Below are 26,181 nucleotides of genomic sequence, written 5' to 3' on the forward strand. Positions count from 1 at the left end.
TTCTAGAGAAGCAGCATCAGGGGAGATAAGCTTTGCAGAGGAAAATTCCTCAGTAGGTGTGATTATGCAAAGGCAGGCCCTGGAGCAGGTGTTCTACACTTTCATCAGTGTGTGTTCGTCTTGCTCCCCTTTGGCAGTCTGGTATGGCTTATGGAGCCTTATCTCAGAATCATATTTTCAAATGCATAATTAAAATTAGTAATACAAAGGAAACCAACTATGTTGAAATCTTTTGTTATTGAAATATTTAAAAAATTGTGATAGCGATATGTGTGCTACTTCACACATTAAACAAGATTCTATTTTAACTCTTGTTATTTAATGTATTATTGAAAATTTCAAAGTAATTTCCAAATAATAATGGATATAAGCAGTATTTGAGATATCTGCACGACTATAATATGAAAATATCTGTGGTTTCTGTTGGTTCCAGTGTCACAGGCACTGTGGTTTGTTGCTACACTTATCAAAGGAGGAAATGCAAAATTTCACTTCAAGATCATTGAAAACAGTTTTGAATAATTTCAGAATTAATAAGGATGTAATGTTTTCCCCACTAGAAACAACCACCTCCCCTGAGTTCTAGTTATAGTCCCCTTGGATTCTGGGTTAGAACCCCTGCAATCTGGAATAGGGTCATCTGATCCTCTACATGATAATAAGGTAATGAGAAGTTTTAGAGTGTTTTCTGGGAGAAGTGAGCTGGCAGTAGAGTGTATTGAAGGCCTTGGAATTCTAGGAGAGGAGAGGTAGGGCTCTTTGCTCTGACCCTAAGTGGTGGTCCAGTGGTTAAGAATCCGCCTTCCAATGCAGGGGATTTGGGTTTGATACCTTATCGGGGTACTAAGATCCCAAGTGCCACGGGACAACTAAGCCCGTGCGCCACAACTACTGAGCACGCACACCACAACTGAGACCCAACGCAGCGAAAAATAAAATAAAATAAATAAATATTTTAAAAAGGAAAAAAAAAGATTAAGGAAGTTTCCTTTAAAAAAATAAAAAAGAGCAAAGGGGTGAGTGGGGACCCAGGGAATGTGGTGGACTTACAGTGAGGAAACTTCCACGGCTGTGATGGCTGAGGGGATTCTGAGAAACACCTCATTTCCTGTTCCATCTGTGCTGGGTCCACAGATGATACTGGCCAAACCTTCAGGAACAGTCTGTTACACAAAGCACCTCTGTGTTAGTATGTTTGGGGGAAAAAGAATGGGCAGTGTACATGTTTGGGGAGGGGGCAATGAAGAAAGTGGCAGCCATTCCTAGAGGCCAGGGTGGCCATCCCAGAATTGCACAGAGAGCCGCTAGGAGCCAGGTGACCATGAATAAGCAGCTGGCAGTGTGGACTGAGTCAGGATGGCCAAGAGGCCACCCTTTTTCAACCCAAATGTGCTAGAGGTAAGTGACCCTTGACTGAAAGAGAGAAGTTGGATTCTGCCTGCATGGATATGACGGTAGACACTGAGGTTACAGCAGATTAAAGAGTTGAACGTGACCCTGTAGGCAACAAAGGGTTGGGTCCTAGAAGGGAAATGAGCAGAGAAATGTCTGCTATCAGTGGGGTTTTAGAAGTAGCACCGTGGCGGTGAATGTGGGATCGGGTAGAACAGCACATGCTGGAGACAGACTGCTGAGAGGCAATTGCAGGACTTGGAACCACCAGGAACACAAAGGAGGATGCGTTCCTTAGAATTGTGCCTTTTAGGGAGAAGCAGTTGTGGACATAGCTGTGCCTTTCCAAAGTCAAACAGAACTGTACTGTTTCTTCAGCAAGAAAAAAATAAAACAAAACAACTTGTGTGATTGCTTTGCAGCAGATGGAACTGGCCACCAAGTTCCTCCATCTCAGTGTGTGCTCACAGAGGAAAAGATTGTTCAGAATGTCAGCACTGAAAGTTCCTCATTAAGTCTGACGGTGGGGAGTGGTTTGGGGGTGGGGTGCTGGCAGGGGAAGGGATGTCAACTGCCCTGAGGCTCCCTTTCGGGCCAAGCGGGTTTCTGGTAAAAGAGTCATTCGTGAGTGCTGGGCGCCAGCCACAGCTGTGAAGCTCTATTTAGTTCGTGCCATCCCTGCAATATCGTTAGTTTGTACTGTTGCTTCTTCACCGTATCAGCAGAGAATGGAGGGTCAGAAGGATGGAGGAATCGTTTTTTTTAATTTATTAAAATTTTTTTTTTTTACTGAAGTATATAGTTAATGTACAATATTATATAAGTTAAAACAAGAATGGAGGAATTTTTTTTTGGCAGCCTTCAAGTTTTTATTTTATTATTCCATATTTCTTTTGAGTCATTTAACAGGTTGAAACAAAGTCAAAATATTCCAGAAATATTTTCCACTTTCTTTTTTTTTTTTTTTTTTTTTTTGCGGTACGCGGGCCTCTCACCGCTGTGGCCCCTCCCGTTGCGGAGCACAGGCTCCGGACGCGCAGGCTCAGCGGCCATGGCTTATGGGCCCAGCCGCTCCGCGGCATGTGGGATCTTCCCTGCAGGGCACGAACCCGTGTCCCCTACATCGGCAGGCAGACGCTCAACCACTGTGCCACCAGGGAAGCCCTCCACTTTCTTTTGATTGCAAAACAGGACCCCTTTCTACCAAAGGTTAGTGCTTATTCCACCACCGTATATTAAAGTGGTTAAAGAAATGATAAGTGAAAAAGCCATTAAGCTTATTCTATTTTAAAAAATCTCCCCTTTTCCTAGTTTTATTTCCTAAAGTCATGCAAAAATGTTGCTTATGTCATGTGAACAGGGGATATAAAATGGCCCTCTCCAGATTACGGTGATTCTGAACAACATGTTATCAAAGAAGGTATTTATGGCTGACAGAGTAATGGGAAAATTGATATTTTAAAACAATAGATTATTCATGCAGGGATCACAATAGCTCTATCTGCCTTTCGCACAAAGAGATATAAGACCACGCATGGGGTTGTGATCAAAATCAACAGCTGGATCAACGTGCATGACCAAGCAGGCCCTTCTCCCTGGCACTCTGCACCCTTTTGGCAGAAGGCATGTTGTGACTCTTCACCGGTGGAAAACGGAGCTGCTACAACCTTTAACCTGCCTGCAAAATGAGCTGCCACGGGTTCATGCACAGAAGTGCATCTACCCTCAAGGAATAGAGGAGTCTTGATAAGCATGACCCTCGAGTAAAAGCAGATGGGAGTAAAAGCAGACAGAAGAAGACCAGAGGCCTTTTAGTCACCGCCTCAGGAAGGACTTAAGGTCTCTAGCCCAGACCTACATGGTACTAAAGGTCTCATGCAGAGGGACAGAGTTGGTGGCAGCTGGTATTAAGAGCTGACCAAGCAGACTAACTTTTTGGCCGGGCCGAAAGGAAGACGGGGAGAATCCTTGTTACTGACCTGGGTCTTGGCAACAGAATGGCCCATATGGGATTCTCAGAGTCTTGGACTATGTTGAGAAAGGGGCCTTCCCCTCCTGCAGCTCTCTCATCCTCTCCACCCCACTGCTCTGGTGGTACACCTGAGGCACACCAGACCCCTAAGTTCTCTCCGTACATCAGCCCTTTGGTGTCCTAACCAGCCTACACTGAAGCTTATCACCTCAAACTCTTATCCTTCAAAACTGCCAAATGCCCTGAAAAACCTCTAAGATGTCACGCTTTTCCCTAAACTGGGATCCATCTCCTAAACTGCCTCCTTCATTCCTACCCCTGGGCCACTAGGCACAGTTACAGAGAATCACTCAGTCAAGTAGATTGGTCCATGAAAAATTCATGGGCTGCGGCCCCAGCTGCACGCTCCAAGATGTGCAGCAGCGTATATACTGGGCAGCTCTCCTCTTCCCTTCAGTGACTTCTACTACTCTCAGAATCTCTGAGAGTCAGCAAAAAGTGCCCCTCCTTCCAGTTAGTTTACTCTGATATTATTGTACAATCTGGACAGCTCTGCCCTGGGGGTAAGGGGAAACGGGATTCCCAGAGTCCCAGGGGGAAGCATCCCTGGCTGCACACATACATGTGCCCAAATTCTGACAACTCGGCCGCCACCCCCCCTCCAGACTTTGGGTCCTCACAGTGTCAGCAGCCTGCACACTCCACACATCCCCAGGGAAAGAGAAGTAGGGTTGGAGTCTGATTGTCACAAATCAGGCTTCTGCAGGTGAGAGAAGAAACCTCAAGGGACGCTCAGCGAAGACTGACATAGGACACAATCATGCATGCGTGTGTACGTATGTGAGTGTGAGCACCAATGACAGTGTGCCCGTGTACTCTTCCAAGTGTGTGCATGGCCTTGTCTGCCGTGTGGGCTTATATGCATGAGGCTCTCCCCTACTTTTCCAAGAGTTGATCAGGAGGCCAGAATCTCTTGCCTTCACATTCTGGAATAAGTTCATATATGGTGCCTAGTGTGGTACATGACTCGGACACCTGTCCTGATGGCTCTGACCATGGTCTCCTCAAAGCCCTTGCATCATTCCCACTCCTTCCATTGTCAAAGGATGGTTTTGCCTCCATCAATGTGAATCTCCTTGACTTTCTTTCTCAACTGCAAATATATTCATCTTGGTGTGTTTCTTTGGCCTTTTCTCTTCAATTTTAAAGCATGAGGTGTCTGCCTTTTATTCAAGGCTAACAACCCCTATGCTTCTATCAGGGGTCTCCTCTGGACCTTGTGACATTAGTTATGCCCTTCTTCACTTCTTCATTTCTGTCTATTTTCCAGTTGTCCCATACAATCAATTCCATTCCATAAAAACCTTCTCTTGGCTCCCAAGTTCCCACTACCACTCCCTCCCTCTTCTCTCTCAGCCAGGCTTCTGAGAAGAGAACTCTCCACAATAATTTCCACTTCTTCATCCTCTACACTCTGGTATTCCCCCATCATTTCCTTAACGTTCTTTCACAAAAGTTCTCAGTAACCTCCATGCTGACTTGGAGGCTATCTTCACCTTGCTCTTTCACCTGCTGTGTGCTTTTCTGTCTTCTCATTTTGCTTATCTTACTGTGTTTGGGGTCTCCTTTTCGCAGTCCGCAGGTTCGTAGTTCCCGTTGTTTTTGGTGTCTGTCTCCAGTGTCTAAGGTTTGTTCAGTGGGTTGTGTAGGCTTCCTGGTGGAGGGGACTAGTGCCTGTGTTCTGGTGGATGAGGCTGGATCTTCTCTTTCTGGTGGGCCTCTCACGTCTGGTGGTGTGTTTTGGGGTGTCTGTGGACTTATTATGATTTTAGGCAGCCTCTCTGCTAATGGGTGGGGCTGTGTTCCTGTCTTGCTAGTTGTTTGGCATAGGGTGTCCAGCACTGTAGCTTTCTGGTCGTTGAGTGGAGCTCGGTGCTGGTGTTGAGATGGAGATCTCTGGGAGATTTTCGCCGTTTGATATTACGTGGAGCTGGGAGGTCTCTTGGGGACCAGTGTCCTGAAGTTGTCTCTCCCACCTCAGAGGCACAGCCCTGACGCCTGGCTGGAGCACCAAGAACCTTTCATCCACACGGCTCAGAATAAAAGGGAGAAAAAATAGAAAGAAAGAAAGAGGATAAAATAAAATAAAGTAGGATAAAATAAAATAAAAATAATTATTATGAAAAAAATTCTAAAAAGTAAAAAAAAAAGAAAAAAAGAACGGACGGACAGAATCCTAGGACAAATAGTGAAAGCAAAGCTATACAGACAAAATCACACACAGAAGCATACACATACAGACTCACAAAAAGAGGAAAAGGGGAAAAAATAATATATCTTGCTCCCAAAGTCCACCTCCTCAATTTGGGATGACTCGTTGTCTATTCATGTATTCCACAGATGCAGGATACATCAAGTTGATTGTGGAGCTTTAATCCGCTGCTCCTGAGGCTGCTGGGAGAGATTTCCCTTTCCCTTCTTTGTTCTCACAGCTCCCGGGGTTCAGCTTTGGATTTGGCCCCGCCTCTGAGTGTAGGTCGCCTGAGGGCGTCTGTTCTTCGCTCAGACAGGACGGGGTTAAAGGGGCAGCTGATTCGCGGGCTCTGGCTCACTCAGGCCGTGGGGGAGGGAGGGGCACGGAATGCCGGGCGGGCCTGCGGCGGCAGAGGCCGGTGTGACGTGCACCAGCCTGAGGCGCGCCGTGCGTTCTCCCGGGGAAGTTGTCCCTGGATCCCGGGACTCTGGCAGTGGCGGGCTGCACAGGCTCCCCGGAAGGGGGGTGTGGAGAGTGACCTGTGCTCGCACACAGGCTTCTTGGTAGCGGCAGCAGCAGCCTTAGCGTCTCCTGCCCGTGTCTGGGGTCCGCGCTGTTAGCCGCGGCTCGCGCCCGTCTCTGGAGCTCCTTTAAGCAGAGCTCTTAATCCCCTCTCCTCGAGCACCAGGAAACAAAGAGGGAAGAAAAAATCTCTTGCCTCTTCGGCAGGTCCAGACTTTTCCCGGACTCCCTCCCGGCTAGCCGTGGCGCACTAACCCCCTGCAGGCTGTGTTCACGCCGCCAGCCCCAGTCCTCTCCCTGCGATTTGACCGAAGCCCGAGCCTCAGCTCCCAGCCCCTCCCGCCCCGGCGGGTGAGCAGACAAGCCTCTCGGGTGAGTGCCGGTCGGCACCGATCCTCCGTGCGGGAATCTCGCCTCTTGCCCGCCGCACCCCTGTGGCTGCGCTATGCTCCGCGGCTTCGAAGCTCCCCCCCTCCGCCACCCACAGTCTCCACCCGCGAAGGGGCTTCCTAGTGTGTGGAAACCTTTCCTCCTTCACAGCTCCCTCCCACTGGGGCAGGTCCCGTCCCTATTCTTTTGTCTCTGTTTTTCCTTTTTTCTTTTGCCCTACCCAGGTACATGGGGAGTTTCTTGCCTTTTGGGGGTCTGAGGACATCTGCCAGCCTTCCGTGGGTGTTCTGTAGGAGCTGTTCCACGTGTAGATGTATTTCTGTTGTATCTGTGGGGAGGAAGGTGATCTCCGCGTCTTACTCTTCTGCCATCTTCTCCTGGTCCTCTTTTTCAGTCCTTATTTTACTGGACTACTCTGCACATACGATGCTGACCATTACTTCTTTCTTTAGGACAATCTTGCCTCTATCCTGCTTCCATAATACTTCCCTATGTAGAATCTATCAGTCCGCGTGAGGACCACGCCCAACATACCCGACTAGAGGCTACACTCAGAGTTCCTACAGGTGGCAGCCCCATGTTCTCCTGAGACATGGGAAACCAATCCACAGCCAGCCTGTGGAGATCAAGCTAAGCAGGGCCTGGGTGCAAAGCAGCCATGGGAAGGCCCGGCCAAGATGAATAAGCCGGGGGGTGGGGGGGAGAGGGAGAGGGGCAGAGAGTATAAACTTGCTAAGAAGTAGAAATGAGAACAGTGTGGTAGCGCAGAGATAGAGAAGGAAGCACACCCCCTACATTTACTATCTACTGTTCTCAGTTCTGATTTGTTTGAGGGCTTGAGACTTGGCCATTTTTATATCTGTTAGTGTTTTACCTTTATAATAAATTTACTGTTTATTCAGCTAGTGTTGATGTTTCTGTGTATTGCAATCAAAAGGAACCTTGACTAAGACAGATACCTGGTACTTTGTAGAGTTTCTTCTCCAAAATGTGCATTTGTGGGTTTTATTGGGCTGAAACCATGGGGCTCATTACTATAATTCTCCCTTGCTCTTTACAGGGAATAACCATATCATTGTATGTCCACCCGATTTTGAGGCTCTAGCAGTAAATGGTCTGGGTCACTTATGTGCAATGTTCAGGGAACTGTGTGCCCATGAAACGAAACTTGACCTGGTAGTCAGGAATGAGGCAGAGATTATGGACACCACTGCTAACCCAGCAATCAGATTCCTCTGATGTCCTCCAATGAACATGTTGGCAAAACTGGGACTTCTCTATTTGCAGCTTCCTGACAGATGATAAAAAATACTTAATTGAAGAACTGAAATTCATCTCAACCTCCCTAAAACAATCTATTTTGGTATAATTTATGACAATTCCTGGGTATTTGAAGTTCTCAGTTCTCCTTTTATTGACCACTGCTCAGCTCTGACCCATAGTTATAGCTGACCTGTTCTCCTCTCCCTCTTGCCCTCATGTGTACTCATCACTGTGCAGCCTACATCATGCTAAATTCTGTACAGGTACTTATACCCTTCCCCCACCTCTCCACTAATCCCTGTACTTCCCTCAATTTAGCCCAAATTGCACCTTCTCCATGAAGGCTTGCTCAGAGCCTCCGGTTGCAATCCTTTTGGTTTTGGAATTCCTATAGCCCAGAGGTTTTCAACCAAGGGCAATTTTGCCCCCAGGTAACGTTTGGTAACATCTGGAAATATTTTTGTTTGTCTCAATCAGGAAAGGGGAGAGCTCTATTGGCATTTAACTGGTAGAGGCCAAAGAAGCTTCTAAACATCCTACGGTGCACAAAACAGGCCCCCCGACAAAGAATTATCTAGTCCACAAATGTCGATAATGTTGAGAAACCCTACAGTCAGGCCCAACTTTGGCACCATGCACCCTATCATTTGATTTTACTCATTATGGTGTAGAATCTTAGGGCTGGATGGGAACCTTTAGAAATCATCCTATCGTCTGCCTGAATTTTCTGGGTAAGAAGCAGCTGGTGAAAGTCATAGAGTGGGTCAGTGGCACAGCTTTATCCTGATCCCTGGGCCTTTGACCATTTCCGTTTCATGATGCAGTTGTTTCCTTTCTTCCTTTCTTAACCTGGCTTCTATAAGCCAAGTTAAGATCTATTATGACACATGTAGTAACTCTCTTCTCCAATCTCCTCCCCTCAGCCCAGTACTAGGAACACAGTACATACTTGTCAGATCAAAATAGCCTCAGGTTTTATAAAATATCACTTGATATCCCTGCAAACGTATTTTTTAGAGAACTGAAGGCTTCTTTCCTAGATGTAACCTCTCAAAAGGAAAGACGGCTACATCTAAATCACAGAAAGAAGGAATTCTACAGAGACCTTCTGCAGAAGTATTTTCAACATTAATTAGAGTAAATACCAGCCAACTGAGCCTTACACATTTAAATGATGGCGATGAAAATTACCCCCTTACAGCACAGAGGAAAACAGGAAAGGTTTCTACTAAGGGGAAGGATTAACTGAATTTTATAGAGAAACTGGGGAAAAAAACCCAAAATTCGACAAAACCCAGAAAGGACAGAAGATTGTATAAGTTTGTAAATTTGATTCCTAGAAGCTCTTCCCATATATAAATAACTAATTTTCCCTGAAAAAAAGTGCATTTAATCAGTTGTTGACACAGAGTTCAAAAAGTCCAGGTTAAGTAACAAATGACAGTAAGACTTTATATTGAAAAAGGAGGGCTAATTGGCTAGTATTCTGCATTTCAGAGGCAGAGCAGTATAAGCAGAAGTTCAAGTGTAGGCCTGGAGTGAGCTGATTCCGGATTTGAGTCCTGGCAGCACCCAGCGAAGCTGTGTGACTTTGGTGAATGCCTTATCCCACAAATCCTAGTCTTCTCGGCTTTGAAGTGAGGATCAGTACTAATACTTCCCAAAACATAAAATTGTGAGGATTTGATGAAGTAATACAGGAAAAGTACTTGCCCCAGGATCAGGCTAAATCTAAGAGCTGAGTAAAGAACTAATGTTACAACTATTTCTACCTATGATCCTTTAATTTTATTTCTGAAAAAATGGGAAGATCGTTTAGTCCTGTGATGTTAAATTTTTATTTCCTCAGAAGAAATATGACACCCCCTTGCTAATATGAATGAGAACTTTGATCACACTGAAGTCTTCACATTGAAAATAAAACAATAAGCAATAGCTTTTAGATATGCATATGTGGGGCTTTTTTTAATCAGCTGAACAAATCTGTACGGTTAAGTACCTAGAAAATAATTTAAGCTTCATTTATTTCCTTCCTTCCTTCCTTCCTTCCTTCCTTCCTTCCTTCCTTCCTTCCTTCCTTCCTCCCTTCATTCCTTCCTCCCTTCTTCCCTTTCTCCCTTCCTCCATTAACAAGATGTGCAAATGCATGTATATGAAGTTTTGTGAGAGAGTGTGTCAAGCAGCTAAGTGTTATGGAAAAGTCTGAGAAGGGAAATTTTAGAGCCTCGGTTCCAACCCTGGCTCACACTAGCAATGAGATAGCAGGCAAGTCACTTAACTATCTCTCATCTGTAAAATAAGTGGCTTGGTAGATGATTACTAAGGTTGCTTCTAGCTTTAATTACTGGATTGTACTCTTATTTCTGGAGAGCCACAGACATCCAATTCAAATAGGTTGTTAAAAATGGTCCTGTCTTTTTTTTTTTTTTTTTTTTTTGCGGTACGCGGGCCTTTCACTGTTACGCGCAGTCTCAGCGGCCATGACTCACGGGCCCAGCCGCTCCGCGGCATGTGGGATCTTCCCGGACCGGGGCACGAACCCGTGTCCCCTGCATCGGCAGGCGGACTCTCAACCACTGCGCCACCAGCGAAGCCCGGCCCTGTCTTTTTAATAGTAAGTTCAATCTGTGAGAAAGAGTGAAACACTATTCATTTTTAAAATGATATTTTACATTTTGAATAAATATCTTAGTCCAATCATTTGGCTACATTCTAAGTTCCAAAACCAGGACTGGCTTTATAGGTGTGTGTTTAATTTCTAGGCCCAGGACTCTTTCATTTTTTTTTAGTTAGAAACCCACATGGACCTCTTTCCCCTGCAGCCACTCTGTATTTGTGTTGGTATAAAACTGCTTCACCTGCCAGACTGAGGATGTGCAGACAACTGTGCAAAGGAAACACAGTGCCCTCCTTTGGCTCCAAAGGGCAGAGGCTCCATCCTTCGGCTCCAGCCATCTGTAGTGGCCTGAGCTTCTGGGAATTCCCACATCAGTGCAAATGTGTGTAAGGGTCTAGTGGACTGTGTAGAGAACTCAGCGAGGAGATGAAAGAGTACTCCTTTGAAAATCTGAGGCTGACAGGCCAAGGAAGAGCCTGGTTCTGTGAAAACCTCCAATGCCCGCTCCCTCCTCTTGCTGGTGTTCTTGAACATTTGTTCAAGTCCTGACCGCCTTATTTCAGAAGGAATCTCTAAAGAGCAGTAAATAGGGAACTATGCATAGAAAGACCCTGACTCCAATTGCTGCTCGTCATGATGATTCAACTTCAAATACCACTTCTGATCTCCTACTTAGTGTATGCTGTCATTGAGCTAGGCGGGGAGGACACAGTGGTGAGCAAACACAATGAAGAGCTAATCCCAATTTATCACGGTGGCCTGGCCATCGGGGGTTTACTCCCTAGCCTGTGAAATAAGGATACTACTTACCTCACAGAGCTGGCAGGACGATACAAGGAGATAAGTGACCAGGCACTTGAAGAGTTACTTCGTAGAAGTATTTGCAAGGTGCAATGTGGGCACAGTATTTTTTAAAATAGGCAATTTGTTCCTGGAGGTATGTAGAGGTTTTTTCCCCCAATAGGAACAGCTTAAATGGAAGTGGAGATAGGAAGAAATTTAAATGATTTGGCTTTTCTCATTTTCAAACATTGGAACTTGACATCCCGCGCAGCGCCCCTCCCCGGACCAGTCACCTAGGGGAATGCCAGCTGAACAGATAACGCCAACAGAGGAAGAAGATGGTGCCCATCCCAATGCTGGCCATGTCCACCCGTCCAGAGCTTCCTGACCTGCTCTTTTTCCTCTTCCCACACCCGCCTAGTCCCAGCGCCCTGGAGGACAAGCCCCGGGGACCCTGCCCCGACCCCGGGCTCCCGCACTATGTGGGCGGCTGCTGTACAGAGGGTCTGGGAAAGAGAACGAGCGAGCGGACAGGAGGGGCCTCGCCCAGTGGGCGGGGTACGGGGCGGGGCCATGGCCTAATCCGGGAGGCGGGAGCTGCGGACGGACTTGGAAAGGAAGCCGGGGCGAAGCGGAGAGGCTGGACCAGGCTGAGGTGGGCGGGTCCGGGGGCGGGGTCACTGGATGTGCCTCCTGCCAGTGCGGGCGGAGCCGGGGGCTAAACTGGGAGAGGCAGGGCCGAGAGGAGGTGGGTGGGGCCTGAGGGGAGGGTCCCTGGTGGGGCGGGGTGCACAGCGCGCGGGGGCTGAGCCCAGACAGTCTGTCAGCGCGCGGGCTCCAGAGCTGCTCTTCGTGCCGGAGCCCGGGACGGGGCGCCCCGGGGAAGGAGGGCGAAGGGCCGCGGCGATGGCTCCGCCGGGACTCCTGGAGTCCGCTGTCCTCGCCGCAGCTGTCTTCGTGGGAGGCGCCGTGAGTTCGCCGCTCGTGGCCCCGGGTGAGTGCCCTGTAGCAGCCGGGGCGCGCAGGAGGAGGCGAGGGATCGGGACTGTAGTCCCGCTGCTCCTCGAGATGCCCTGGTCCTGGCACAGCCGTAGGATCCCGGCGCTGAACATCTGGCTGTCTGGGGGTGGCCCGGGCCGGGCGCGGCGCGTGGAGATGGCTCCCGTCCCTCCCAGCCTGCTCGGCTCCCGCCTTCCCTCCTCCGAGGACCTGTTACCCCCCGGCCCCACCTCTGAGCTGTCTGGCGTGTAGGGACCCGGCCGGCTCTTGCCTTCCTCGGGAGCCCTTCCGCCCGGGCCCAGCAACCTGGAGCCCTGCGGACCCCTTTCCTGCCCTTGTCCTCAAAGGCCCCGCGGGCGGAAGATCGTGACACCGGGCACCGGGTGCGCTGTCGCCGCCTTCCCCCTCCTCCTTTTTTTTTTAAAATCTTAAAACCTTGAGGAGTTACAATTTCTTTCCTTTCCAAGTTTTAATTTATTTTCGTGGTTGATGGATTCTTGTAACAGGTTGGGGATTTCTGGTTTCCTCCCACATATCCTGGATAAGTCAGGCTTGGAAAAACGGAAGGCGTGTTTGTAAACTTACCTTTTTGTTTTTCTTCTTTGAGTTGATTCCTGTCACCACAAAAGGAACTTTCTGTGGTCAGAGCAGGAAGCCACCAGCAGAGATGATAAAATGCTGTCCCCAATGATGAACTTGGAGCAGTTTTTAATTGAAATCTAAGAGGAGGTGTAACTTTTACGGAAGTCCTTTCTCACACTCTTGTTTTTATAATTATAGACACCAGGGATTCCTTACCACCGAGCCCCTTCTTAACTGCCACCTTACAGCAGTAGTTTAAAAAAAAAAAACGTATACCTTCTTGTCCAGCTGGGGTTCCTAGAGCCTGGAATCTTACGTCAGCAAGCTCTTCCAAGCTTGAGCAGCTCCTCTTCAGTCCAAATAATAAGCAATAACTGGAAGCCTTCCAACCATAACTATCTCCTCCATAGAAACACATATACTGCTCTTCACTCCTAAGAAGAATCCACTTGCTTACAGCTTTTAAACTGGCTTATCACTCTGGCCTTCACTTTTTCGTAGAAATCAGAATACGTTAGGAAGGGAACATATGTCTCCTGAGTCTTTATTAGCAGATCTGTATTTCCTTCAGCCATCCACCCTGAGGAAATGGCCGCTAGTGACATGTATTATTGGATGGGAGATTTTGGTTTTCACCCTGCATTTCATTGCTGAGACAGGTAGATGCATCATCAGGTTCCAATTGGACCCCAGGTTGTAGACAGTACTTAGAGGGCTAGAGTCAGTTGCTCCAGAATTTGAAGAGCTTGACCTGGGAGGGAAACTGTTAATAATTCAGCACATGATGCATGTAATCAGTCAGAGCAGGAGAAATCATCTGTAGAGTGAGTTTGTGTTTTGATGGACCTTTGAGCAACACACAGCTTTCAGGACTGGAATGTGATGATAAAACTCTTAATTACACAGTATAACACTTTAGAAGAATGAGGTATCTAAAAAGGAAAGGGTACGGAGTACAAATATGCCAGTGTGACTTGAGACCTGTTTTGTGATGAAAAGATGCCCTGACCAGCCAACATCTGGTCCCCGTGGAACCTAAGATGGTGTTAATGTTTGTAGGGAATGTTTTAGGGAAGCAGGGAGAAAGATGGGGAGTAATGTTGAGTGCCTGCTATGTGTCAAGCTTTGAGTTGGGCACTTTATATTCATTTTTATACTTATTTCTCAATTCTGTGAAGTTATTTCCAGTGAGGCACCTGAGGCCCAGAGAGATTAAACAATTGGCCCAACATCACATAGCTAGTGTATCCGTCAGCATTCAGTCCAAGAAGCAGAATCACTAGGAGGGGAGTGTGTGTGTATGTGTGTCTATGTGTATCTTTATCTTTGATAACCCAGCCTGCTTGATTCCAAAGTTCATTCTCTTTGCACTGTACTGCACTGCTCCCCAGAGAGAAAATAGAAAATAAATCACCTTCAGCCGTCTTGTTGAGATTCTAAGATAGGGAGTTTAGGACATCATAATGTTGTAAACATTGGGTTATCAGAAGATGGGAAGTAGAGAAAAGAAGGACAGTTAAGTGCATAGTGGGTAGTGGCAAAGTCTCTGACTTCCTGCCTAGTAGAAGAATCTCATTAAGCTTAAGAATCTCATTAAGCTTCTCATTAAGCAGCATTCGAAACTATATACCACCAGCACCAGAAGGGATGGTTTTCCACATCTTGGCTTATTTATGTCTTTTAACTTCTCTGGTTACTTAGGGCTTAGTTTCTCTGCAGACAGTGGGCATGGCCTTTGAGTAAGGAGTGGGCTGAAAAGGACCAGGGGCTGGTGAATGAGAGGTGCCCTCTCCTGGGGCTCCGTGGGCTTCCATCCAGCCTCCTGATTCCTCATTTAGATGCTAACGATAAGCTTTATTAAATTCTGGGTTCTCCTTTGGCCAGGTAGCTGCCTAGCTGTATATTTACATTAATCTTAGTCAGTGGACAGAATGTTTTGAGAAGGCACTCCTTGGAGCTTGGGCTTCCCTGCCCAAATTTCATTTAAAGAGAAAATGCAAAATTCGAGGCGTGCCTGTCCTTCCCTATCTCCCCATCCCCACCCCATCCCCGCCCCCAAATAAATCAAACTATTTGGGAGTTTCAGTAGTCGCATTTGAATGAGAGAAACCAAAGCCCCAGGTGATAGAGAAAAAAGTTTTCATTATTACTTTTTAAAAAATTGTCTCTGATGTTGAAGTTTGATTACACGTTGGGGCAAAAGAGTTGTTATTTGACACCAAAAAAAACATGATGTAAATTGTCATTGGTTAAAACTATTATGTTGAGTTGTTTCTGAGAATTTTAGGGCAGTTACTTCGGAAATTCTAAGGATTTGGTGGGCTGCTGAAAGCAGGGAGAACAGTGAGTCTGGCTAAAATTGGAATCTGCAGTTAGTACACTGTGGGCCCTTTTCAGAGGAAGGAATGCAGTGTTTATGATACCTGTTTTGTGGCAGGCTCTGGTCTAAGTACTCAGATCATTTAATTCTTACAACATCTTGTCAGCTATATAGTTTTATTCCTCCATGTATAGATGAGGAAGTTGAATTCTGAGAAGTTAACTTGAAAAGGTCACTTACCTGTGTAAGTTGGATTTTGACGTGGACTCACATGTATTCAATTCTGAGGCCTATTATTGTTACCAAATCATTTTGTTTTTCTTTAGAGTGAGGAATTTCTTTTTACTGTAAGATATTTATAAAGAATCATTAATAGGATAATGGCATGATAGAGTAGAAAGAGCACCAAGCTCTAAGTCAGAACCCTGGACTTGAAATGTGCCTGCCGCTTTCTGGAGTGTGGCTCTCTCTGCCTCCATTTTCTTGCCTGGAAAATGGGTGTGTGCCAACCCCTATCTTTTTCTGCCTTACTGGCTGCTAGTGAGGAGCAAATGAGCTGGTGTCTCTGAAAGGTCTTGGCAAATGGCAGAGTGGTATATATCTTCTATCCTGTGTATCTTTTTTCCTGTATTTCTTACCCAAAGTGCCCATTAGACTAGACTTACAATGTCAACCAAACAACTGTCTAATAAATGTAGACCACACATGTTTCCATTCTGGAAGTGGTGAGGGTTTTGCAGTCATAGGTTCATTGTAAATATATAAAGTCTGGAATGACACCTCAGATTCATGAGTTTGCTGCCATTGACTGGGAGTTAAGTAGCCAAACCTTTTTTTCCCATTTCTCCTCAGCTAAAATACAGTGCTCTTGGTATTTCTGGATAATTCCCCCAAAGATCTAAAGTTTTGGGGGAAAGGGAGAGAATAACACTTGATCTCATTACTCCAAGACACTTGTCACTGTCAGCCTATTTCATTCTGGTCTTCTTTGTATGTATTTTCTACTTGGAGGGGATCATAATGCAAAGATACTTTTCTACCTGGCATTTTTTACCTAATGTTATACTTAAAGGCTTCTCCATTTCCCTACACACCCACAAAGTGGCTGCATAATATTGCATTACATGGTTCTCTGTCTTCTATCTCACTGTGCTTCCATTTTAGATTTTAGATTTTGCTAATTTTTTTCCACTCTGCGGCATGTGGGATCTTCCCGGACCGGGGCAAGAACCCGTGTCCCCTGCATCGGCAGGCGGACTCTCAACCACTGCGCCACCGCTAATTATTTTTAAACGAATTTTAAAAGTCATTGTTTAGTGAACATCTATGCAAAACTTTGTCTGGATATCGATGACTTCCATAGCAAATGGGTTCCTGAAAAGGCAATGTTGGGGTCAAAGGTATTCATGTCTGAGGCCATTGATGCCACCAACCTTAGTGACCTGAAGGTTGTTCCAGTTTACATTCTCACAGCAGTGGTCAAAAGCCTCACTTTTCATACCATTGGCATTTTCTCTGAAAAACATATTTGCTAAATTGTCAGGCAAAAATTTATACCTTGATTGTTTAAATGTGTATGTCTTTGATTACTAATAGGTTGACTATTTTCTTCTAGTATAATATTTGAGCCATTTGCGCATGCCTGTAATCCTTTACGGACAATTCTGAAATCTGAAAAACTCCGAAAACCAGAAGATTTTTGAGGCTTTTTGCATACTTCGTTGGTGGGTGAAACCTAACCGGAACCAGTGTGAATGTTGCTAAGTTTTGGCTGCAGTAATAATAATGAGTTTGATTTCTGAGTCTTACATAATGTGTGCTAAATGCATTGTTACCTTTCTAGAATTACAAAGTCTGAATTTCGAGGCACATCTGACCTCCAGGCTTTCAGATAAGGGATTATGGTCCTGCATTTCCTCTTTCGCGACTCATCTGCTCTTGTTTGCGGGCAGCCAAGTGTAAAACTGCTCAACATAGTAAAATACCCTATGGAGAAAAAGAACTCCTCAAATGCGTGGCACGTCGTGAAAAGAAGCACTGCTTTGGTATTTTAGTGGGGAACCTAATAAAGCAAAGATACTTTGGCAAAGCTGAGGTTTCCTCTGTTCTAGGTGGGTTTAAGGATGGGTGCCCATTATAATGGAAACTCTGCTTTCCTCTGCCAGTTATTGACACAGCTTTCTTTGTAAGGGAGAAAAGAAACGGAATCCGCCCAAGGGACTTTTTGGGGAGGGAAGGTTGGTAGAGGGTGGTGGATACCCCCGGCAAACTGAGTTCCCGTGCCCAGTCATCTCACCTTGAGGATCCTCGTGCCAAACTTGTTGAACTCAGGGATCTTCTATCCCCCCTTTGCCGTGCCCCGAGTTTCCTGCCTTCTTGTCTTTGTTCATCTCAGGATCCCAAACAGCTTCCAGTTCTTCCCGACTCTCCCCTCCCCCCATTTTGTTTGCACACCCCTGGGTATAACTGCATTCCAACTACTAAGAAAGTGCCTGTTGTACAGAGGGCGAAGAAATCTTTGAGCCACTTTCCTCATCTGTGTTGAGGAGAAAATATGGCAGAGTTGCCTCATTGGCATCGTTGTGACAATTACATGAGATAAAAATGCAAGGGTGCCTTGCGCAGTGTTTGGCATGTAGTAAATGCTAAAAAATATATATTATTATTACTTTGTCCTTAACCAAATACTACCTGTCATAGCTCTCAGATGGGACAAAGTTGCTGGCCGCTCCAGAATTTTCCTTTCGGGCTCTCTGCCGTTGCCTGAGGTGTCCCCTGACTCATATGGCTCCTGAGCGCAGGCTGCTGAGGCTGCGGTGTCATGGGCACGAGGTTGAGGAAGCAAGTCGGGCAGCGCCAAGGTGCCAGGGGAGGAGTAGGGACCAGTGAGCCTGGCAGGGAGCTCTCTCGGGGTGCAGGGGATATGTGGGGCTGAGCCATTAGCTACCAAAATTAGGCAACGAACGAGAAAAGGAAAAAAAGAAAGAAACCGTTAATCTTTATAAGGGTAGATAGAATGTGGCAGTTTCTTTGGGAAGAATTTTGAAAAATTCACCAACTGATTTTTCTTTATTCGGTGGATTTGTAGCTACAGTCACAAAGTTTTGACAGTTTTCCCCCAGGATTGGTGTAATCATCCCATTGACATCCTGTTTGATTATCCAGGGTTGAACTGGTCATTGTTCATCTTCTCATTGTTCACCAGTGAATGTTACGTTGAAGTAGGATATAATTAGAAATATATATAATATAAATAATAATATATAATATATGATATATATAATATATGTGTAATAAGAAATAGATTTAGTCTCTGTCCTCAGTTCGTGATGCAAAATTCCTCAGACGCTTGGGATTTCCTAAATGATAGGAGTGTCTTTTCTTTGTGAGGAGCCCCCTTTGAGCAAATGCTAATGAGGGGACTTAGGGTGGTACCCCTGATACCCTCAGGATGGGGCTGGTCACCTGAAGGAGGGTGGGAGTAGAGGGTTGAAACTTTCAGCCTCACCCAGCCACCTCTTCCCAGAGGGAAGGGGAGGAGGCAGGAGGAGGGCCACAGATTAAGTGCTTTAAAAATTTGAATAACAAGACTTGAGTTTCCGGGTTGGTGACTGTAAAGAGATGTGTGGAGAGTAGCGCACCCAGAGGGCACGGAAACCCCACCCCTTTCCCCCCGTCCCTTGCCCTGTGCGCCTCTCCCCTCTGTCTGTTCCCGAGTTGTGTCCTTTTATAATCAACTGGTGATCTAGTAAGCAGAATGTTTCCCTGAGTTCTGTGAGCTACTCTAGCAAATTAATTGAACTCAAGGAGGGGGTCATTGGAACCTTCAGTCTATAGCCAGTTGATCAGAAGTACAGGTGACAACCTGGACTTAGCATTGGCGTCTGACGGATGGGGGGCTGGGGAGTGCGGTGGGGAGTCTTTGGGTCTGAGCCCTTAACTTGCGGGATCGGATGCTCTCTCCAGGTAGTGTAGGAAATTGAGTTAGTTGCTTGGTGGTGCGGGGGAAACACATGCTGGAATGAGGAGGTAGAACCCTGTAGCATTAAGGCTGACGATCTCCTCAAAGCTTATTGAGCAGACGAGGATACTGAGTCAGCCTAGCCAGGTCTTAAGGGGGTTCTTTACTCTGTCTAGGACGCTTCCCACTGTATGAAAGCTGTCTCTCCACCTCAGTGGACCCCGCTTTGCTGCTTCTGGCAAGGTCTGCACTTGCACTTGGTCCTTACGCTCCGGGGCCTGGTTTCTCAGCTCTCTGGATCTGGGGTGAGCAGGCCCTGAGGAGAATGACTTTGGCTAACTGACTCCTGTGAGTAATTGTGTTGTTCTTAGTCACGTAATATTAGCGTCAGAGGGGACTCAGTGTTCCTCTTATAGTTCGTCCCTCCCTTTGCAGATGGGGAAGCTTCAGGTTCAGGAGCCGGCGGGAATCAGGAAGGGCCGTAGCCCATAGTCGAGGAGCGGAACGTTAGATTTGGTGAGGGAGGGCCTGTGTGTGTGTCTTGGTCACTGTCCAAGGCCCAGATCCAAGCACAGGACCCGGAACAGAGCAGATGCTTAAAAACATTGGAATGAAGGAAGGAAGGAAGGAAAGAAGCCAGGGGTGGAATCCAGGTGTTTTGACTCAGCCCAAGGTGTTTTCTTCATACTAAAGTGAAGACTTATGCTTTCCAAAATCATCCCTAAGTCTTAGCTGTAAGTCTCCTCCTCCATCTCCCTTCCCGAAATGGAAAGAGACTGCTTTGTCTGTCAGCCTCCACGGGCTATATTGCTCCGAAAGCCTGAGGCAGAGACTCTGGTTAAGGAGAAAAAAAGAATGACAATAAAAAAGTAAGCAAATACTGCCTTATCAGGTGAATATGCTGGAACATCAACACATTTGAATGTGTTAGTGAAAATTTTCAGTGCAAAGGTTTTCAAAACTCAAATCCATTCGTGAAGTTCTTTTCAATGACAAACTGAATTCGGTTGTGTTGCTACACCAATACTTTAAATGCATCTATTAGTTTTATGTATATATATATCATATTCCCAATTTTATAATACTTTATACCTTTCCTTTATACCTTCGTTTCACAGGTTAATTCTTTAAGTTATTTACTCATTCAGCAAATATTAGCCAAGTGCCTTACTGGGGTGCAAGACACTAGGATGAAGTGATGCGAATAGAATAGACACAGTCTGTGCCTTTACGGAGCCAGCGCAGGTTATCAGGGAGGATGATTAAACAAGCAATAATGATAAAATGTCATTACTACCTCGATAAGGAAAGTATGGCACTGGGTCAGAGTACCTGACCTGGGGCTGGAGGTGGGATGAGAGTTGAGTACAGGTTGAGCAAGACTTTCTGGAGGAAATGAAGTGTGAATTTATAGTCGTAAAAGTGTCAGCATTAGTCAGGTGAAGGGGACACGTGGTTGTGGGACAGAGGAGGTGAGAACGAGCAAAGCCATAACATTGGTCCCTAAACTTGAGCATGCATCAGAATTAACTAGAATGCTGGTCAAAACACAGGTAGATCGCTCTCCCCCTCCTCCAGTGTCTGTAGGTCTGGGAAAGAACTGGAGAATTTGCATTTCTAACTGCTTCCCAAATGATGCTGTCTAAGTATCTTTTTTTTTTTTTAACATCTTTATTGGGGTATAATTGCTTTACAATGGTGTGTTAGTTTCTGCTTTATAACAAAGTGAATCAGTCATACATAAACATATGTTCCCATATGTCTTCCCTCTTGCATCTCCCTCCCTCCCACCCTCCCTATCCCACCCCTCCAGGCTGTCACAAAGCACCGAGCCAATATCCCTGTGCCATGCGGCTGCTTCCCACTAGCTATCTACCTTACTACGTTTGTTAGTGTGTATATGCCCATGACTCTCTCTCGCCCTGTCACAGCTCACCCTTCCCCCTCCCCATAACCTCAAGTCCGTTCTCTAGGAGGTCTGCGTCTTTATTCCTGCTTTACCCCTAAGTTCTTCATGACATTTTTTTTTCTTAAATTCCATATATATGTGTTAGCATACGGTATTTGTCTTTTTCTTTCTGACTTACTTCACTCTGTATGACAGACTCTAGGTCTATCCACCTCATTACAAATAGCTCAATTTCGTTTCTTTTTATGGCTGAGTAATATTCCATTGTATATATGTGCCACATCTTCTTTATCCATTCATCCGATGATGGGCACTTAGGTTGTTTCCATCTCCGGGCTATTGTAAATAGAGCTGCAATGAACATTTTGGTACATGACTCTTTTTGAATTTTGGTTTTCTCAGGGTATATGCCCAGTAGTGGGATTGCTGGGTCATATGGTAGTTCTATTTGTAGTTTTTTAAGGAACCTCCATACTGTTCTCCATAGTGGCTGAACCAATTCATATTCCCACCAGCAGTGCAAGAGTGTTCCCTTTTCTCCGCACCCTCTCCAGCATTTATTGTTTCTAGATTTTTTGATGATGGCCATTCTGACTGGTGTGAGATGATATCTCATTGTAGTTTTGATTTGCATTTCTCTAATGATTAATGATGTTGAGCATTTGTCTAAGTATCTTAACCTGGAAATCCGTCCCCTCTTCATGGGCTAGTCGTCCTGTTTTCCTGCCCATCCTTGAAGCTGAGATATAGGATAACACTTCCAGGAAACCCTTCCTAGGCATTCTCAGTGATTTTATCTCCTGTGAATATACATCTCGAGTCCATGAATACATGTTGGATCTATTGTATGTTATTTAACATAGAATCATAGGCAGTTGTTTCCACTGTGTTTTGTGTTAACTAGACAGCAGAGCACATAAGACACACTCAAATATTTGATTACTTGATCAGGTTTATTTCTTGCAACCTCTATGAGGAGCAGGTTGCTCTATTCTGTTTTGTAGAGATGAGGAAACAGATGTACAGAGGGATAACCAAGATGAAGAGAAGTGAAATGTCTCATTCAAGTCCTAGATGAGGGGAAGCCAAAGCTATATATATGTTAATTGTTCTCAAATGTTCTTTGTTGTTATGTGAAATTACATGTACTCCATGCTCAGCGCTACTGGTGGAAGGATGGCCTTATATTTATATACTATTATTATTTTTTTACTTTTTCATTGTAGGTCCATCTACTGAAAGAGAAAACTAAGGCAGTTTATTATTTGAATGTAGATTTTGTTCTTAGTGGAAAATGAGTGATTATCCAAGGAATTCTTCAGGAATTGTCTATTTACTTTTAGAGTACATATTTGAAGGGACTAATTCAATTTACATGTCATTAGATTTTGAAATGATTTTTATAAAGTTTTGGTATGAGGGAGATATTTTAAAAAATCTATTTCAGTTTCCTGAAAAGACACAGATTAAACAATTATGCCATTACCCTTCTTAGGTGGCCAGCTAAGTTTAGCTGAGTAGTCGGAGATTTATAAAGAACCTGTACGTAACATGTCACGTGATAGGTAAGGGTCACAAACAAACAACAAATTCTTTTCAATATCAGTAACATGCCAATCCTTCCTCCCGCATGCATATTATGAACATAATGTGGTTCTCTGAGATTCCTGTAACGGGTAGAAGTTGGAAGAATTCACTGGGTTTTCTGTCTCACAATATAACTCGGGAACACTAATTTTCAAATATTCCAATGGCTCTCCATAGCTGGAAGTCTCCAACACAATCATGTGAATTATTCACATTATAAGAAACGGCAGCCCGGAATTTCCTGGCATTGGTGAAGTGGCAGATGGCTATTGAACAGGCATTCCTTCATTTTTCTTTGCATGTTTGTGCTATAGAGTTGTATGGCCTGAATGCTTCTGAGGCTTCCTCAATTCTTTCCAACCTCCTCCTCCACTATTAAAGCAAAACACAAAACAACCACCCACAGGAAAAAAAAAAGAGGCATGGGCTATCGCTTAAAGCCAGATGATAGGGCCAAGGAAGCTGGGTTTTGAAGGTAAAACTCATTTCCCATGCATGATTGCCAAGTCAGTGTCTTGATAGTCTTTGCGGGTAAAACAGGTAGATATTCCATACAAACAGCATGCAATTCATTTAAAAATGAGGGCGTTCTTTGAGGTACTGTTAGGTGTTGTGTAGGTATATAAAATGAACAACAAACTTGGTTTCCATTCTCTACTAACTTGTGATTGAGAAGGGAGAGGAGATAAGCTATGAATACAAATTGTTATAGAATAACGGAGGATGTATTTGGTATCATCAGAGACCTACAGACGAAGTGCCACGTGGGATCACAGAGGAGAGAGACTTTCCTTCTGATAGAAGGGATGGAAAAGCCTTGAGAGCCTAAAACTTGGCATTTTAAGCAGACCTTAAAGGGGAGTGTGGGGGTGGCAGCCCAGCAAAAGGAACAGTTTGTGCAGAGGTGTGGCGATAGGTCAGGAGAGGTCAGTGCAGACCTGGTGAGACTGCAGAGGGTGGGTTGAGGCTAGGCTCTGGGGCTCCTGAAACTAGGTGCTTGACTGTGCAAGCAGTTGGGGGCTAAGGATGGGGTGCAGTGGAGGACAGGGGACCAGAAGGGCCCTCAGGCATTGCAGTGTGATGGAAGAGCTCCAGATGCTGAGCTGAGTAAGATCTGAGTACCAGACATGGCCCCAGTACTTTCAACAAGGCCATTGAGATTGCTGTGCTGTTTCCTCATCTGGAGAAAAGGGGGAGGGTTGGGGGTGGGCAGGGAGAGGGGGAGGGAAGGAGAGGGAGAGAGAATGAATATACCTGTTCTTTATACATCTCAAAGTTGTTTGGAGGATCAAACGAATAATGTAGCCCTTTGTAAGTAATACAAATATGACCTATATAGTGTATAGGTTTAATATCATGCATATGATATATAGATAGAAACAAGTTTTCCAAGTTTGCTGGGAAATTAGAATTATGAAGTAAGTGCAGTGAATCGTCTTGGTGGTGTGAAGGCCAGAAAGTGCTCATGAATGGTAAAGGCTAGAGTAAATCCTCTGAAATTGTGTAAATCATCTTGCCTCTTGAATTCTTCATTGCTTAACATTTATTTTTAGAGGACTGTTGTGCGTGTCCAGCTTTTGCGCTAGCTATTGTTGGTCAAGTTCTCATTGTTTTCTTCTCTCTCCAGGCGAGCCCAGGTCAGGAGGGCAGTGCTGGCCATCAGTGTTTAGGGTCGTGTCTTTAAATAAAACATGCAGATCAACACTGCGTTGATTTATAAAACCCTGCTTGGCTAAGGGCTCTATCTCTCTGTCACTTCTGGCAAGTCCGTTTTCTTAGTCCCTTGATTTCTTATAACGTGACCGAATAGATTTGGGGGAGGAAAAATAACTCACTTGAAAGTAATTTAGTGTACATTAGGTGCCTTCATATTATGGACATAGTGCTTACAGAGACAGAGGACTTGGTGTGTCTTAGTGCCTGGGAGCCGGTGGGATAGGAAGCGGGGAGTCTTCAAGGAAGGAAGAATTCTTTTGCTTGAACCATATGATAAAGTAGTTGATCTTTTCCATGTCATTCAGTGATGCACCTTGATATATAAATAAGACTCTTGACTTTGAGTCAATGTGGTATAATAAAGGCTATATATATGTGTGTGTGTATATATATATGTGTGTGTGTGAATATATATGTGTGTGTGTGTATATATATATTTGGTTTTTGTCCCATGTTCCTAGCACAAAACTCATAAACCCTTGGAATTTTCTGAGTGATAGGAGTGTCTTTTGTTATTCTTAATGAGGCCTTTAGACTATATCTGAGTTCACCCTAATGAACGACTCTTGGTGGGCACTTAGATAGCTTCAGGATGAGGGCAGGTTGTCAGAGGAAGCAACTTCATGATTATAGCGGGTTGGAACTTTTAGCTGTATCCGCTGAACTCAGGGAGGGGTGAGGTTTTGACGATTGAGTTAATCACCAATGGCCAGTGACTTAATTAATCATGCCTATGTAGTGAAATTTCTTAAAACTTTGATACAAACTCTGAAACAAGGAGGCTAAAGGAGCTGCTGGGTTGGTGAACCCATGGATGTGCTGGGAGGGTGGTGGGTCTGGAGAGATCATGGAAGCTCTGCGCTACCTCCCCTCCCCACCCCCAATTCTTTGCCCTACACATCTCTTCCATTTGGCTGTTCCTGAGTTGTATCCTTTATAATAAAATGATAATAATAAGTATAGCGCTTTCCTGAGCCATCATAGCAAAGTGTCGAACCTGAGGGAGATGATGGGAAGCCCTGACTTTGTAGTGGGTTAGCCTGGTTAAGTGGTTAGATGCCATTTGCAGCCCGTGTCTAACGTGGGGTTTGCACTAACTCCAGGCAATTGGTGTCAGAAATGAATTGCATTGCAGGACACCCAGTTGGGATGGAGAATTAGTTGTTGGAAAATGAAGCAGTCAAGTCTTTCTTATTGTGAAATATCAATGCATAATATTAAAACATTGTGGCTGTAATATTCTCTGAAATTATGGTAGTTTACTATTTAAAGACTGAAAAGTCCTTTAAGAAAAAATTATAGTGGGAAAGAAAAAAGTTATCAGGCCAGTGCCTTATTATTTATGTATTTACATTGTGTTTTATAGTGTAATAAAGTAGAAGTTACACCACTCTGTGGTTTCCATTGACCCGTCTCTCCTAAGGTGTAGACCAAAGATTTCATAGCCTTTTCTCTGCCTTCAGTCAGTGGAAATATCTAGTACGTAAGTATTATGCATTGCAGTTACAGGTAGTCTCCTCACTAAGGGATTTTCAGTGCTTTGGTTTACCTCCACAGCATTAATATTACTATTAGGATAAACCACAGGAAATTACCAATATTCTACTGTTTTTGACCTACAGTGACAACAGTTTCATATGGTTCAAACTTAATAGGAATTAAGTTCTTATTGACTTTCTATCTGCAGTTTAGGAAAAAAACCAACAACTGTCGTGACTGCCATCAAGACATTTAAGGGACTTCCCTGGTGGCCCAGTGGCTAAGACTCCGTGCTCCCAATGCAGGCGGCCCGAGGTTCGATCCCTGGTCAGGGAACTAGATCTCACATGCCACAACTAAGAGTTAGCATGCCGGCAACTAAGATATCCTGCATTCCTTAAGGAAGATCCTGCACACGGCGACGAAGATCCCATG

The 26,181-nt window shown here is 45.1% G+C and overlaps 1 protein-coding gene across 1 annotated transcript in view; it reads left to right on the forward strand.

Annotated features, from left to right (window-relative positions):
- Positions 1-12,026: 12,026 nt before the first annotated feature.
- The window catches only part of RELL1 (RELT like 1), a 62,735-nt gene continuing 48,580 nt past the window's right edge, over positions 12,027-26,181 (forward strand). The window contains exon 1 of the mRNA XM_060012717.1: positions 12,027-12,187. Within this exon, the coding sequence (XP_059868700.1) occupies positions 12,100-12,187 (88 nt within the window). The 5' untranslated portion in view covers positions 12,027-12,099. The remainder of the gene's footprint in view (positions 12,188-26,181) is intronic.

This window comes from Delphinus delphis, chromosome 5, assembly GCF_949987515.2.
Source record: "Delphinus delphis chromosome 5, mDelDel1.2, whole genome shotgun sequence".
Taxonomy (NCBI): Eukaryota; Metazoa; Chordata; class Mammalia; order Artiodactyla; family Delphinidae; genus Delphinus; species Delphinus delphis.